The sequence below is a fragment of the Furipterus horrens genome, unplaced genomic scaffold, assembly GCF_987537825.1.
Source record: "Furipterus horrens unplaced genomic scaffold, mFurHor1.1.pri manual_scaffold_11, whole genome shotgun sequence".
Lineage (NCBI taxonomy): Eukaryota > Metazoa > Chordata > Mammalia > Chiroptera > Furipteridae > Furipterus > Furipterus horrens.
Window position 1 is genome coordinate 61,315,167 of NW_028327181.1, and position 14,427 is coordinate 61,329,593.

The window sequence follows — 14,427 nt, forward strand, 5'->3', positions numbered from 1 at the left end:
TGTGTTCAGTGTTCTGGGTTTGGGCCATTCTAACTGGCGTGTAGGGGTATCTCATTGTTTTAATTTGCAATCCCCTATATTTGCCATCTGCGTAGCTTCTTTGGTGAAGTGTTTGTTCAGGTCTTTGACTCATTTTTAAATCAGATTGTTTTCTTATTGTTGAGTTTTAAGAGTTATTTGTACATTTTGGATAAGAGTCCTTTATCAGATGTATCTTTTGAAAATATTTTCTCCCAGTCTGTGGCTTGTCATCTCATTCTCTTGACATTATCTTTACCAGAGAAGTTTGAAATTTTAATGAAATTCTGGTTATCAGTTCTTCCTTTTAGGAATCATGTCTTTGGCGCTGTATGTAAAAATATCATTGCCATACCTAAGGCCATTTACGTTTCTTCCCATGTTATCTTCTGGCAGTTTTAGTTTTGTGTTTTGCCTTAAGGTCTATAATCCATTTTAATTTTTGTAAAGGGTGTAAGGTCTGTGTCTAGATTCATATGTTTGCCAGTTTTTTAGCACCATTTGTTGAAAAGACTAAACTCATTTAATTTTCAAAATAAGCTTTGAGGCACGCACTATTATTATCCCCATTGTTTCAGTTAAAGAAACTGAGGCACAGAGAGGTTTTGTAGATCACCCAGAGTGACACAGCTAGTACTTGACAGAACTAAAATTTCAAGCAGCAACCTGGATCTAGAGTTCATGCACTCAATCCCTAGCAATAATAATAATGTTTCCTTCATAGGTTTGTTGTGAGGAAAACAGGTAGTATCTAGCACATAGTAGATGTTCAGGAAGCAGTAGTGATAGTCATTGTCCTACCTAGCCTCCAAGGTTCCACTCAAATGTCATGTCCTCAGAGCAGCTTTCTTTTCACCCCCATTCCCCCAACCCCCATGTGAGCTCCCTAGATAGAGTCTCCATGTCTTATTCCTCTGTGTCCCCCAGAGTGCCTGGGGCTGCACTTGACTCTTAGCAGGCTCAGTAAATGTTTGTTGAATTCAGTTTAGTTGCTTGCCATTCTTTTATCCACAATACACATCCTGGGTGTGGTGTATTCCTCAGGATCACCTAGCTGTTATTCAGCCCTTTGCTCCTGAGCCCCTCCCTCCAACCTTCCTAGGTCTGTCAGGTGGAGCCACCACTGCCTGAAGAAGTTCCTGGTTGGGCTGTCTATGGAGGAAACTATCCTTGTCTACTACACTCTTTTTCCTGAACTACTCTATTCAGTTTCTTCCACGTTCTGGAAGTACACCACTCTAGTATGGATACTTCCTGTAGAAGTGCCCCTATCTTTCTCTCTTTCTCCCTCTCCTCTCTCTCCAAATTCAAAACATAGCATCTATATTGGAGGTCTGGTCTCTAAATGCACCTGGCCTTTCCCAGGAAGTCTAAAATTCTTTCTTACTGGGTAGATTAGCTCACTTGATATTTACAGAATATGAGAGACCCAGGGGGCAAATCTCGTTCTAAAAAGCTTCTGAAAGGTGTTAATCTTGGCATTGTTGGACTCCTTTAGGGAGTTAGTGCCACTTATGGCTGTGTCCCCTGGGCCCTGGTACACCCCCTAGGCAGCTCCACCTGAGACAGGGCTCTCTTAAACCAAACCACGGGAAGTCTGTGTACACCTTGGGGAGTTCATTCTGCCAGTCCCACTTCGGACATGGCAGGCAGTGCCTGCTCTGGACCGAGTCATGTGGCACCATCCAGCAGCGTCCTATGTCTGCCTGTGCAGAGCCACCCTGGGAGGATGTGGCCAGCAAGATTCAGTTGCTTCCTCTGGACAGCATTACCCTGGGCAGCACCCTCTTAGACACAGCCAGCAGAGACCAGGGCCCGGAACCTGTTCTGTACATTCAGTACGACCCTAGTGCCTGCCTGTGGATGTCCAGCAGCGTCTAGTGTCCAGTGCAGACAGGACCTCAGGCAGGACCTCTCAGACACGAACAGCGGCCTCCCAGGGCCGTGCAGGGCGCTCTCATGGCCCGCTCTGGAGGCGCGCCCGGGGGCTGCCCGGAAGGCCGGGCATTTATCCCCGGAGTCGCCAGCAGGGAGCTCCCTTTCGGCTCGGCTCGCGCGGCCGCGGGGGGCGGTGCTGCGCTGCGCCGCGCTGCGCTCCAGCCCGGACCGGGCCGGGGCCGCTGGATGCCGCGTCTTTGCTTCTGCTGCCTGCCGGGCGGGCTCCGGCGGCCGGTGAGTGCGGGGCGGTGGGGGCAGCCGCTTGGTGGGCCCGGCGGGGCGGCGGGGCTGGCTCGGGCCGGGAAGGCGGGCGGATGGCGGGGCCCGCCGCTCCTGCTCCCCCCAACTGTCCCCTGGAAGCAGCGGCCCATACTCCCGGCTCCGGTCTCCGGTCTCTGGTTTGTGGCCGCGCCGCGGAGCTTGGCGACCGAGAGTGGGGACCAACCAGCAGGGGCGGAGAGGGCGAGCTCCAGCCCCTTTTTACCAGCGGGCGACGCGAGGGGGCAGGGCAGGGTGGTCTTCAGTTTGGGGGGGACTTGGGGCGAGGGGGAGCCCAAGTGGCCCTAAGCTGCGGGATGGAGGCTGCAGCCTCGGGGATAGAGAGCTTCTTGGGGCCAGGCCCGGGTCCGCCAGACAGACAGACCCACCGAGGTTCTGGAAGGCAGCCGGGAAGGCGAGCACCTCCACAGAGCCCTTTATCCCTCCCAGCGGCCTTCACCCTTTCACTGCCAGGCCGACAGCGGGCTGCTCTCAAAGGAGCAGCTGCTAGACAGCTGGCTAAACAATGGAGACCCCCCCCTTCCCCAGGCCCCTGCCCCTTGGGACGGAAGATGAGGGTGGTGGGTGAACGATAGGCTCTAGAGACTAGGGAGTGCAGGCTGTCCCCTGTGACTGGCTGCTCACCTCACCTTTCCCTGCAAAGGGGTGGGGTGTGTGTGGGAAGGTGGGGCAGCCTGCGCCAGGCCTCTGGGAGAGACTGCCCTGACGCCCCGCCCTGCTAACCTGTCACGCCAGTTGTTTCAACAATGGGAAGGGGAGGTGGTAAGGTTAGCTGTCCCCCACCCGCAACCCTGTGTTGGGGGGTTGCTGCTTGGTGCCAAGCCTAGTGAGTGGATCATGTTCCTGGCTGAGATAAGGCCTACAGGGCCACATCACATATTGGGGCTTTGTTGTGGGATTGGGGGTGTCACCCTGTTGCAAGGCACATGTGTCCCGCTGATTAGCTGGAAAGGCTGCCAACCAGAATGAGCTGGGGGGTGAGGATGGGGAAGGCCATCCAGTGTTTTAGCGGGTACTCCTTTTGCCTGGTTTGGCATGTGTTTGGCAGTGTCTTCATGGTTTGTGTTTGTGTAGAGAGGCCTGGAACGATGCTTCCTGGGAGGAGCGCTCCTGCCTATGGCCTTCCTGCCCTCATAGATGGTCCCCCAAAATTATGGAATTGGATTCCCTCTCCGCTTCACCTTGCCAATGACTTGGGCAGGTTTGCATGGATTCATTTAATCTTTTGAGTGCCTGGCATGTCTGTGGTTGAGGAGACCTTGTAAATCCCCCAGAGTGCAAAGTGTGTATGCATTGGGCCATTCTGGGAGGGAGGGAACATGTCCAGGCAGTTAAGAGCAAGATCACCTTAGCAAGACACTGACTCTAGAGGTTCAAGCTGCCTTTCTGTGTGCTTATTAGGTCTGGAGCCCTTTTGGGGGGCTAGTTGGTATTCTGTTGTCATGGCAATGGGCCCAGACTTGCGTAACCGTTCCCCACCCTTTTGGTTCAGTGGCTATTTTCTATTCGGGGATATTGAAAGTTGCTCTCCCAAGGTCGCTGGCTTCCTGACAGACCTCACTGCTCTTTGTCAATGGCCTGCCACCTCCTCAGCTTCCCCTCTGACTTTTTGTGATGCAGTCTTTCCAGGAAACATCCTCCTGTTTGCTGGACATGCCTGGTTATATATAGCCTTGGGTGGAGGTGTGCTTGGCAATTTGGGGTTGGGGACATTGGAGTTGGGGCCTCAATTCCAGGAAGACAGTAGGGAAAGATATTGTGGGGGGACTTAGGGGACTGAGAAGGGTTGCAGGTGGGGGTGGCAGGGATAGAATGCTGGTGGTCATTTCCTTTGGGAGCTTTGAACTTTGAACATTTGATGACCTGGTGCCTGGCAGCTCTGAGCATCTAGGTTGTTTACTCTTTCCCGGTCTGGCTCAGGTGCCAGGGTGTGTGCCTTCGGGCTTCCTCCCATGCCGCAGGCTCTCCTCAGCTGCCCTCACTCTGATTGTGTCCTTCCTGACTCCTGCTGGGTCCCTCAGCCTCACTCCCTGGCAGTCCGGGCAGCCAGCCTTTTGCCTGGAGCTTTCTTCACTGGCCAAGCTTGAAACTGCTCTTGTCTTCAGAAGTTGGACCCGAAAACTCTGGAGTCCCTCAGAGGCAGGTACCTGAAGGCAGACTGGGCGGGGCAGAGCTGGTGCTTGTGTGAACGGGAGAATCCACCCTCCCCAGGTGGAGCAGGGAGTTGTTCCAACTAAGGAAAGCTTGATCCTGACTTCGTGTGTCATAGGTCTCCAGGGCAGCAGCGCTGTGCTGTCTCCTTCAAACCAAAGGTCTGTCCCCAGTCAGACCTCTCTCACCTGGAGTGGACACCACAGACTGGAACCAGAGAATCCATGTGAGCAGGGTCCCGTTGGTGGCCTTGGGCCCCATTCCTTGTCCCAGGCCTCTCCTGGGCATGGTGGGTAAAGCTGAGTTAGTTTAAAGGTTTGAGGGGATAAGAGGGCCCAGCTCACTCTGCGCCCTGATTAACAGGTTCCCACAGGACTGGGTTAGGGGCTTGATTGAGCTTTTATGTTCTGCTTTGGGTCAGGCCCCTGAGTGCTTTAAGATCTGCTCACTGCCCCTTAGCCCCCATCACCATTTTCTGAGGTGGACTGAATTAGAGCGTAGGGTGGGGCCCTCGTGGGAGCTGGATTGGGAGGGTGGGGAGCAGACCTGGAAAGCCTGTCCCCACTTACTTTCCTGCCCTTTCTCTGGAGATAGGAATTGTGTGGCTTATAAATTATCCACATTCCTTTGACATTTCAAATAGCTTAGAGTCAGGCAGCAGTTTAAATTGTGGACTGATGATTTTACAGGGCCTAAGGCCCTTTCTCTCTCTGCCAGTTACTTTTATTGTTATTTGCAAGGGATTATTTTTATTATACTCTTATATTCAGAGATGTTGGATGAAGAGTTCAAGGTTACACAGCAAGTCAGAGGCAGACCAGGATTAGAACCTGCAGTTTGTGGTTCGGCAGAATATCTCTCCAGCAAAATCAAGGGCTTGGGGCCAAGTCTGAACTCTCAGGCCCATGGACATTTTAGAGTTGAAACATCTGAGGGCTAGAGAAGGGACAGGACTTGCTCAAGGTCACACAGCAGGTGGGGTGCGGATGGTAGTGTTAACTGAGTTCAGGGCCCAGCGAGCTGCAGCAGGTTCTCCAGGAGAGAGAGGAGCTGCACCTGGAAGCGCAGCGCGGGACCTGGCTTGGCTGCTGGCACCTCTCCTGCTCGCGTTCTCCCGGGGCCTGTGGGATCTGCGTTCCAGGGACGGGAGGTGCCTGCGGGCCGTGGCAGCACTGGGCACTGGTACCTGGAAGCGCAGGGGGTGCTGCTGGGTCCCGGCTGCGCGGCAGGCGGGGAAGGGAGCCGGGAGTCGTCAGGCCGGCCGGCGGCTGATGTCATGTGAGACGTGTGAGGCTGAGTGAGGGAGCACACCTGGAGCCAGTAAGCTCCGTGTGACCTGGCAGTGAGTCACGGGGCTCTGCGGAGCTCAGCAGAACCCAGCAGGAGCAGCTCAGCGGCGGCCGCAGGAACAGGCGTCACCCTGCGCCGCTCAAGCTGGGGCCACCGGGCCAGGCCAGGTGCCATGCGAGCCCCACCAGGTACCGTGCGAGCCCCACCGGGCTGTTTCTGCAGCCCTCGGTGGGCTAGCACCGAGATAAAGGCCTTGGGGCTGTAGGAAATGGCCACTCAGGGAGGTCAGAGGCCAAGCGAAAGAGGCCGGCTCTCTTGGGAAAGCATTTCCTTTGTATTTATTTATGAGTGTTGTCTGGGGTTGGGTGGGGGGAACTGACTCTTTTAAGTATCCACCCACAGCAGCCAAGTGTTGGGATGCTAACGTTATAGTTTCCATTTCCTGGGGTTTCTACTTTGCCAGCTTCAGGGTGACCCATTTAAATCTGTCCCCACTTAAAGCCACAAGACAACAGTGAGATCTATTTTAACCAAGTCCCCCAAGTCACTGAAATTGTTTCAAGGCATGAGAGGGCAATCTTGAACTTACCATTTTACAGCTTTAATGTTAAATGAGTTGCTTATTCGTCAGACCTGTCTTTTTTCTTTTTCTTTCTTAAAAAAAATTACAATTGCAAAAGTAATATGCTGAAAAAAAGTTTAATCTGCAGTAAGTGTACTAGGTAGAAAGCAAGTGTTACTCTCTTTGCCAATACTCCACAGACAAAAACCACTGATAAATTTTTGCAATGGATCTTTCCAGACTAGTTTTCAAAAGCTTGTTGTATATTTTTTATATATTTATAACTTAAGATATTATACGTTATGAAAATATAATTTTATATAGATATTAAAAATATTTTTTCTGTAGGAAATAAAGAACATGCACAAAAGTAGAAGAAAAACTATATATATTCCCATCATCTAAAGCTTAAATACGCATACACACACATCTACCAGCTAAGTATTCTTATTGTAAAGAATTAAAACAATAGAGATAACACACAAGTCTACTTTGACCCTTCTAAAATCCCTCTCTCCCACAGAGCATACATTTTTTCTATGCAAATGCAAATATTATATGTAATGTACCTTATATATATTAACACATTTACATGGTGTTTAAAAATTATATACTATCTGACCACTTGCTTTTTTTATTTAATAATATAGTATAAAATCTTTCTAGGTCATCATACACAAATTTACCTCATTCTTTTTAATAACTACCCAGTTCTATAATTTAGCTACTTCCCTAAGTGATGGTCATTCATAGTGACAGAATTTTGCTATTACAAACAATACAAAGATTAACTATATTGCCCAGGCTGGTGTGGCTCAGTGGATTGAGTTCAGGCCTGCGAACCAAAGGGTCGCCAGTTTGATTCCCAGTCAGGGCACATGCCTGGGTTGTTAATGGGTCCCTGGTTGGGGATGTGTGAGAGGCAACCACACATTGATGTTTCTCTCTCTCTCTCTTTCTCCCTCCCTTCCCTTCTCTCTCTAAAAATAAATAAATAAATATCTTTAAAAAAAAGATTAGCCATGTTTATTGTATGAATATATCTATAGATGTTGTGTAAGATGAATTGCCCAAAGATTATGAATATTTAAATATTTTCATATGTACCACCAACTTGCCTGCCTTAATACCAATTTATACTCCCCCAACACATATGTAATGCCCTACTTTCCATCCTCTAATTGATTGTTCTTACTAATTTGGTAGTTTTTTACTGAACTGCCAAGTGAACAATGGTATACCTCTTTTATTTCACACGTTTGGATATTACTGAGGCGGAATACTCATTCAGGTTGTTGGCCATTCATATTTCTGCATCTGTGAGTTGCCTGTCCTTATCCCTGGCAGTACCTATATGGGGCCTCTGGACTTGAGCCAGGGTGACCCAGGTTGGCCATGTGCTGATTGGATTGCCTTCACTTCTTTGGGCTTTACTTTCTATATACAAAGGTCCTTTCCAGCATTGAGATTTTTGTGCCTACACTTATTTTAGTCACACTTGTGCTGATAGTAATTTGTGTGCTTTACTATTCTCTCTACCATCCCATTCAGTTGGCGAGAATATATCCTGCTTCTATTGCGTACCATTCTTGAGGGCCTGCTCTGGGCTAGGCATTATATAAAGGGCTTCTACACATATTTCACTTACTTCCCATGCCTTATGTGGTAGGTACTATTATTATCTCCATGTCAAAAATGGGAAAAATGGAGGCACAGAGGCCTTGAGTGACTTGCCCAAGATTACATAGCTATTAACTTGAATTTGTTCCCAGGTTTGTTACCTGACATCTGAAACCTAAGTTTTTTCATTAGTTCTATTTATCTTATATCCCTTGCATTTAATAGGTGCTTTGAGAGATACATATTTTTCCTCAATATTTTATCATAGAGCTCTGCAAACATTAAGAAAAGTTAAAGAATTTTACAATGAACAACCCCCACCTTATAGATTCTACAATTATACTTTACTCTCCTTGCTTTATCACGTATTTATCCCTTGATCCATTCATGGCTTATCTTACATTTTTGATGCATCTCAAAGTAATTCGTAAACATCAGTATACTTTGCCCCAAATACTTTAGCATACATATTAACTAGAGTTCAGTATTTATTTACAGTTTTTTTCTTTTGAATGAATATTTCACACAATGAAATGCACAAACCCGTGTGCACTATTTGGTTACTGTTGACGAATGTATACACCTGTCAATCCAAACTCCTATCAAGATATGTAACATGAGCCTCATCCTGAAAAGTTTCCTCATGCGCTTTCTCAAGCAATCCCTATCCCCCCCACCCCCAGATTAACCACTGTTCTGATTTTTTTCCATCTTAGGTTGGTCTTGCCTGTACTAGAACTTCATATAAATAATAACATACCAATATGTAATCTTTTGTCAAAGGCTTCTTTTACTGTCACTTGACATAATGTTTTTGAGATTCATCCCTCTTACATGTATCAGTAGTTTCCTTTTTATTGCTGAGTGGTATTCCATTATATGAATATGTAAATTTGTTTTTCCTGTTGGTGAACTGATAGATGCATACTTGAGTTGAATGGTCCTTGCCCTCAAAATGCTTTCTGTCTTAAAGTGATAAAGCAGTTGAATTCACTGAGTCGGCTGTGCTTTGCTTTGATTTTGAAGATAGTAGGGTCAAAATGATTTGGGTAAGATACATACCCCACTTTACGTACATACCCTAAATTACATACATACTTCTTTACTTAAAATTAGAAAGGCCTCCTGGAGTAGGGTGAGGGGAGAAAGGTGAGAAGGAGGTCAGAAAAACTGTAAGGTTTCCTTCACTGAAGAGAGTAAGAGATGAAGGGGAAGCAGGTAGAAATTGCAGCCTGGAATGGAGAGTGGAGAGGTGATGTCATTGCTCCTGGAGACTTTGGACATGAGGACAGGAGTTACTGGCAAGTTCGGGCTCTTCAAAAAGGTGACAGAGGCCAGGTCTCTACCAACTCGGGTACTGAGGAACATAGGAGCAACAGCAGCTGCAGCTGCATTGCAGGTCTGACCCCGAAACGGGAGGTTGCAGGTACCTCCAGACATGTGGCACAGGACAGAACCCAGGCCACAGTCAGGACTGGCAATAGTAGGAATGACAGTGGGGAAGGGGTACCTTGTGAGCTGTGCAGATAACAGTGGCAACACAGGGGTGTTGAGGGAAGGGCTGAACTGGACTCATTCTCCAGAGGCCTCAGGGTTGGGATGAGAGGAGTATCTTTGGCAGAAAGTTAATAACTAACCTGTGTCCACAAGAGACTTAGATATTTGGAATTTTAGAGCTAGAAGAGACCTAGATCATCTAGTACAACCTTGAGCAAAGTGACAGGCTCAAGATCCCCTGGTGATTTGTTGGCAGATCCAGGCCTAGATACCAGACCTCCTAACATTTCCTGCCCACACTAACCCCTGTGCTGCTGCTGCTGTGGCTGTTGTTCCTGCCTGTCATGATGACGATGAGGGGCACGCTTTTGCCAAGACAGGGATTTATATGAAATTAGTTCCCAGGGACCTTTCCAGCCCAAAGATTCTAGAATTCTGGGCCTCTTTTCTGTTGATAACTGCTCAAATATCTAGCCCCCAGCAAAGAACCAGGATTGGATAGGGATTGCAGAGTGAGAATTGGAGACTGAAAGATATCTTGGTGGGACCGCACTGAAGGCATTTGGGTTTTCTGTGGTAAGGCTGAGGCCAAGATACTCATTTGTCCCTTGAGTGTCAAGTCCCTGAGGTGGGTTTCTTTCTTTATTTCTCCACAGTACCCCCTGGAGCCATCTTCCAAACCAGCCCTTTAAGACAGTGCAAGTAGCCTGGGCTGGTGTGGCTCAGTTGGTTGGAGTGTCATCCCATATACCAAAATGTTGGGGGTTCAATGCCTGGTCAGGGTGCGTATGGGAGGCAGCTGGTTGCTGTTTTTCTCTGTTTCTCCCCCTTCCTCTCTCTCTAAAATCAATGAATATATTTTTTAAAATTTTAAGACAGTGAAGTGTAGTGGTGGGTGAGGGGTAAGGCAGGCAGTGGCCAGCTGAAGATATTATGTCCTGGCATGTGGTAGGTGTGTGTCACACCCCCATCAATGGTTCAGGAGGAGAGAGAGAGAGAGACTCCTCGTGTCAAAGCAGAGCCCCAAAAAGAAGACACATGCTGTCAGGCACTCCCCACCCCAGATCGGTCCAGACCCAGTTGGCCAAGGTTGCCCTTGGCTTTGTCCTTGTTGGGCCCTAGATTTCTTGTCTTCCTACTCCCAGCATGGAGCTTTTAGAACCAAAAAGTTCAAAGGGAACTTTGTTTTATCAGGTAGAGACTGAGGTGAGAAGAGGAAAGGGATACCTGCCAGGCTCAAAGGGAGTTAGGGACTAGACCAGATTTCCCATCCCTTTGGATGTGTTCTACAACTAAAGATTTCTTGAGAATTGTCCTGCCCAGCCCTATAGCATCTAGCCCCATGGGGCTGCTGGATACTTGAAATGTGGTTAGTCTGAACTGAGATGTGCTCTAAGTGTAAAATATGCACTGGATTTCAAAGACTCAGTAAAAGAGAATATAAGATACCTCAATATTTTTATATAGATTTCATACTAAGATGACAATATTTTGGATACATTTACATTAAATAAATGGTATCATTGAAGTTAACTTCACCTTTTTTTTAAACCTTTTTATTTGTGGCTGCTAGAAAATTTAAAATTACTATATGACTTGAATTACATTTCTTTTGGATAGCGCTGCTCTAGAAAGGGTACATTTATCTCTCAGGAACCACTTGGATGAGGGTGCTGGGCAAGGCGGAAGCAACTGGCCAGTGCTCTGGGGCCCTTGGAAGTTCTGGCCTTGATGCTTTCCTAGGCATTGAACCTTGGATCGGGGGTCTTCTCAGTAGAATGAGGAGCCTGGAGGGCCCTGCTTGGCTGTGGGGGTGGGGTTCACAGAAGAAAGGCCTTTCCAGAACCTTACAATAGGTCATTGTTGGAAGGAGTAAGACTGTAGGTCTTGTGTCTAGAATTCAGGGGGAAGGCCTTCATGGAGAGAGAAAATATACATATTTAATTTCTAATTAGGTGGTATGGACTACTTCTACTTCTTGTTCCCTGCTGGTTGGAACAAGAAAGGCTCTCTCAACTCCACTCCCATCAAGTTTTTCTCAATCCTGTCCCCAGTTAGGTGTGAGAGGGATGGGAATAGGATGGTGCCACAGGCACACATGCCCTGGAGCTGAAGTCGTCTCTCTCGCTGCCCCAACTTTCTTCCTGAAGCTATATTTAGGAGTTGGTCTGAGGAAAAGGATGTGAGTTTTTCAGGATCCTGTTTATCCAGCAGATCCCACCTCTACCCCCACTGCACAGCTGTCCGCCCTCTGTTTAGTCTGGAACTCCCCCTTACTTCCCTCCCTGCTTCAATTTGGGCACCCAAGACCTAGAAAGAAAACAATATTTGCCATTGAATCCTGGCATGGCCATTATTAGCTATATGACAACTAACGTATACTTAATTTTCTCATTTGTAGAGATAATGATACCTACCTTGCAGGGATGCTATGACGTTCAAATGAGGCAGTGTGTGTAGAGTGCCTGGCATTATGCTTGACAAGTGGTGCTCATTAAATAAGTGTTGGTTCTTTGAGGTCCTCTGTCAGGCAGTGGCTAAGGCTGCTGTTCTAGAGATAATGGGCTTAGGAAAGAGCCCAGCAGCACGTAATGTCTGTTTCCTTAAGGGATGTTGCTGTGGGGAGGTGATGGTGTGCAGAGTCCCTTGTCTTTCTCCCTTGTATTTTAATCTTAAGTCAGGTCCCAAGTTGGCTCGATGGCATCCTCTTGCCAGGAGGTCAGATCTCCCAGATGCCACCTCCACGCATACCTAAGCCTGGGTCTATCAGGGATCACAGGAAATGAGAGACTTTGGAGTTTGGGCTTTTCTAACCTTGTCTAAACCTCAAGTTTTCTTATTTGTAAAGTGGGGGTAATAGTAGACCTCCCCATCGCAGTGTTGGAGGCTTAGCCTAACCAAGACAGTTTTGTATAAAGCAGAGAACCTGGCACATAGCTAGCACTTTGTGAGGGGCAGCTGCTCAGCAGTTGGCCATGAGCAGACTGGAGATGCAGGAAGAGCCTCTGCTCCAGTAACCTTTCTCTTTCTCTCTGTTCCTGTCTGCAGCAGCAAGGTGGGACACAAAGGCCCTGTGCTAAGCACTCATAATCCTTTGGGGGGTACCACCCCTAAAAACAGCACCTCCACCATGTTTAACCTAATGAAGAAAGACAAGGACAAAGATGGCGGGCGGAAGGAGAAGAAGGAGAAAAAGGAGAAGAAGGAACGGATGTCAGCAGCAGAGCTGAGGAGCCTGGAGGAGATGAGCATGAGACGTGGCTTTTTCAACCTGAACCGCTCCTCCAAGCGTGAATCTAAGATGCGCCTGGAAATATCCAACCCCATTCCCATCAAGGTGGCCAGTGGCTCCGACCTACACCTGACTGACATTGACTCTGACAGCAACAGGGGCAGCATCATCCTGGACTCAGGCCACCTCAGCACAGCTAGCTCCAGTGATGACCTCAAGGGTGAGGAAGGTGGCTTCCGTGGCTCCGTGCTGCAGCGGGCGGCCAAGTTCGGCTCTCTGGCCAAGCAGAACTCACAGATGATCGTCAAGCGCTTCTCCTTCTCCCAGCGGAGCCGAGATGAGAGCGCCTCTGAGACCTCCACCCCCTCAGAGCACTCTGCTGCCCCATCTCCACAGGTGGAGGTGAGGACTCTAGAGGGACAGCTGGTGCAGCATCCTGGCCCAGGTCTCTCTCGACTGGGGCCCCGGTCCCGAGTTGCTGAGCTGGTGACTAAAAGGTTTCCGGCTGACCTGCGCTTGCCCCCGCTGGTGCCCCCGCCACCCCCTGGCCTCCGAGAACTGGAGCTGCAACGACGGCCCACTGGAGACTTTGGCTTCTCCCTGAGGCGCACAACCATGCTGGATCGGGGCCCCGAGAGCCAGGTCTATAGGAGGGTGGTTCACTTTGCGGAGCCTGGTGCAGGCACCAAGGACCTGGCCCTGGGGCTCGTGCCAGGTGACCGTCTGGTGGAGATCAATGGGCACAATGTGGAGAGCAAGTCCAGGGACGAGATTGTGGAAATGATCCGGCAGTCCGGGGACAGCGTGCGGCTCAAGGTGCAACCCATCCCAGAGCTCAGTGAGCTTAGCCGGAGTTGGCTGCGGAACGGCAAGGGACCCCGCAGGGAGCCAGCTGATGTGAGTGTTTCCCAGGGGATGAGCAGGGTCTGGGATTGTTGGTGTCTCCTGTGATTGTACTTAAGTGGATGACTGGGGTACCCAAGAGCTGTAGTCAGAGCCGAGCGAATGTGTGAGTGGTGAAACTGGGCCACTCCTTGGGCTTCAGGGACCACTTACCTGACTTGTGGAGAGAAGGGACGGACCTCAGGTGGGGGCTGTACATGATCATGCAAGCTTCATGATACAAGGGTGGGTTAGGGGGTTAGGCACCATATTTGCTGAGCCTAAACTTGGGGCATGGAGGATAACATGTGCCACTTCCAGATGGGACAGACAGTGTGGACTACTAGTCCAGACTGATATCTGGACTAAAATATAGGATTTACATGTTATTTAGATATTGGAAATGAAAAAAAAAAAATGATGAGTTATTTCAAATCAGGGCTGTCATGGAACATCTGGATGTGTAGCTGTTTTGGTAGCTCCTGGGAAGATGACCTCAGGCCTCCTTTTGCCTCTTAGTGAGTGAGGAGTTGAATACTAGGTAAGGTTGCAGAGATAAGCAGGGGTCAAATCATGAAAGACATTGTAAATCATGGTAGGAGTTTAGATTTTTATCTCAATGAAATGGGACAATTGTAGGGTTTGAAGCAGCGGAGTGACTGGGTCTGATTTATAAAGATCGCTTGTACTCCAAGAGGTTTATTATCTTCCCTGGAAGAAGAAAATGCATGGCCCTGGATAGCCTACAGAGAAAGTGTGACCTGACTATCCTTAAGACCCCATCTGTTATCCTGCCCACACAAAACAGTGGTGAAAGTAGGGGACATAGGCCCAGAACAGATTTAGGTTAACTGTATCCATCAGATTTAGCAGATACCTGTTTACTTACCAAGAACCAACCCAGCTGAACTTCTGAAAAGATGGACTCTAGGGGGATGAGATCTCTAAGCCCACGGGC

At 48.7% G+C, this 14,427-nt stretch overlaps 1 protein-coding gene across 1 annotated transcript in view; it reads left to right on the plus strand.

Moving 5' to 3' along the window:
- Positions 1–2,102: 2,102 nt before the first annotated feature.
- Positions 2,103–14,427, plus strand: part of MYO18A (myosin XVIIIA) — a 92,870-nt gene continuing 80,545 nt past the window's right edge. Inside the window, exons 1-2 of the mRNA XM_090257655.1 lie at positions 2,103–2,190; positions 12,404–13,484. Coding sequence (XP_090113781.1) covers positions 12,486–13,484 — 999 coding nt within the window. The 5' untranslated portion in view covers positions 2,103–2,190; positions 12,404–12,485. The remainder of the gene's footprint in view (positions 2,191–12,403; positions 13,485–14,427) is intronic.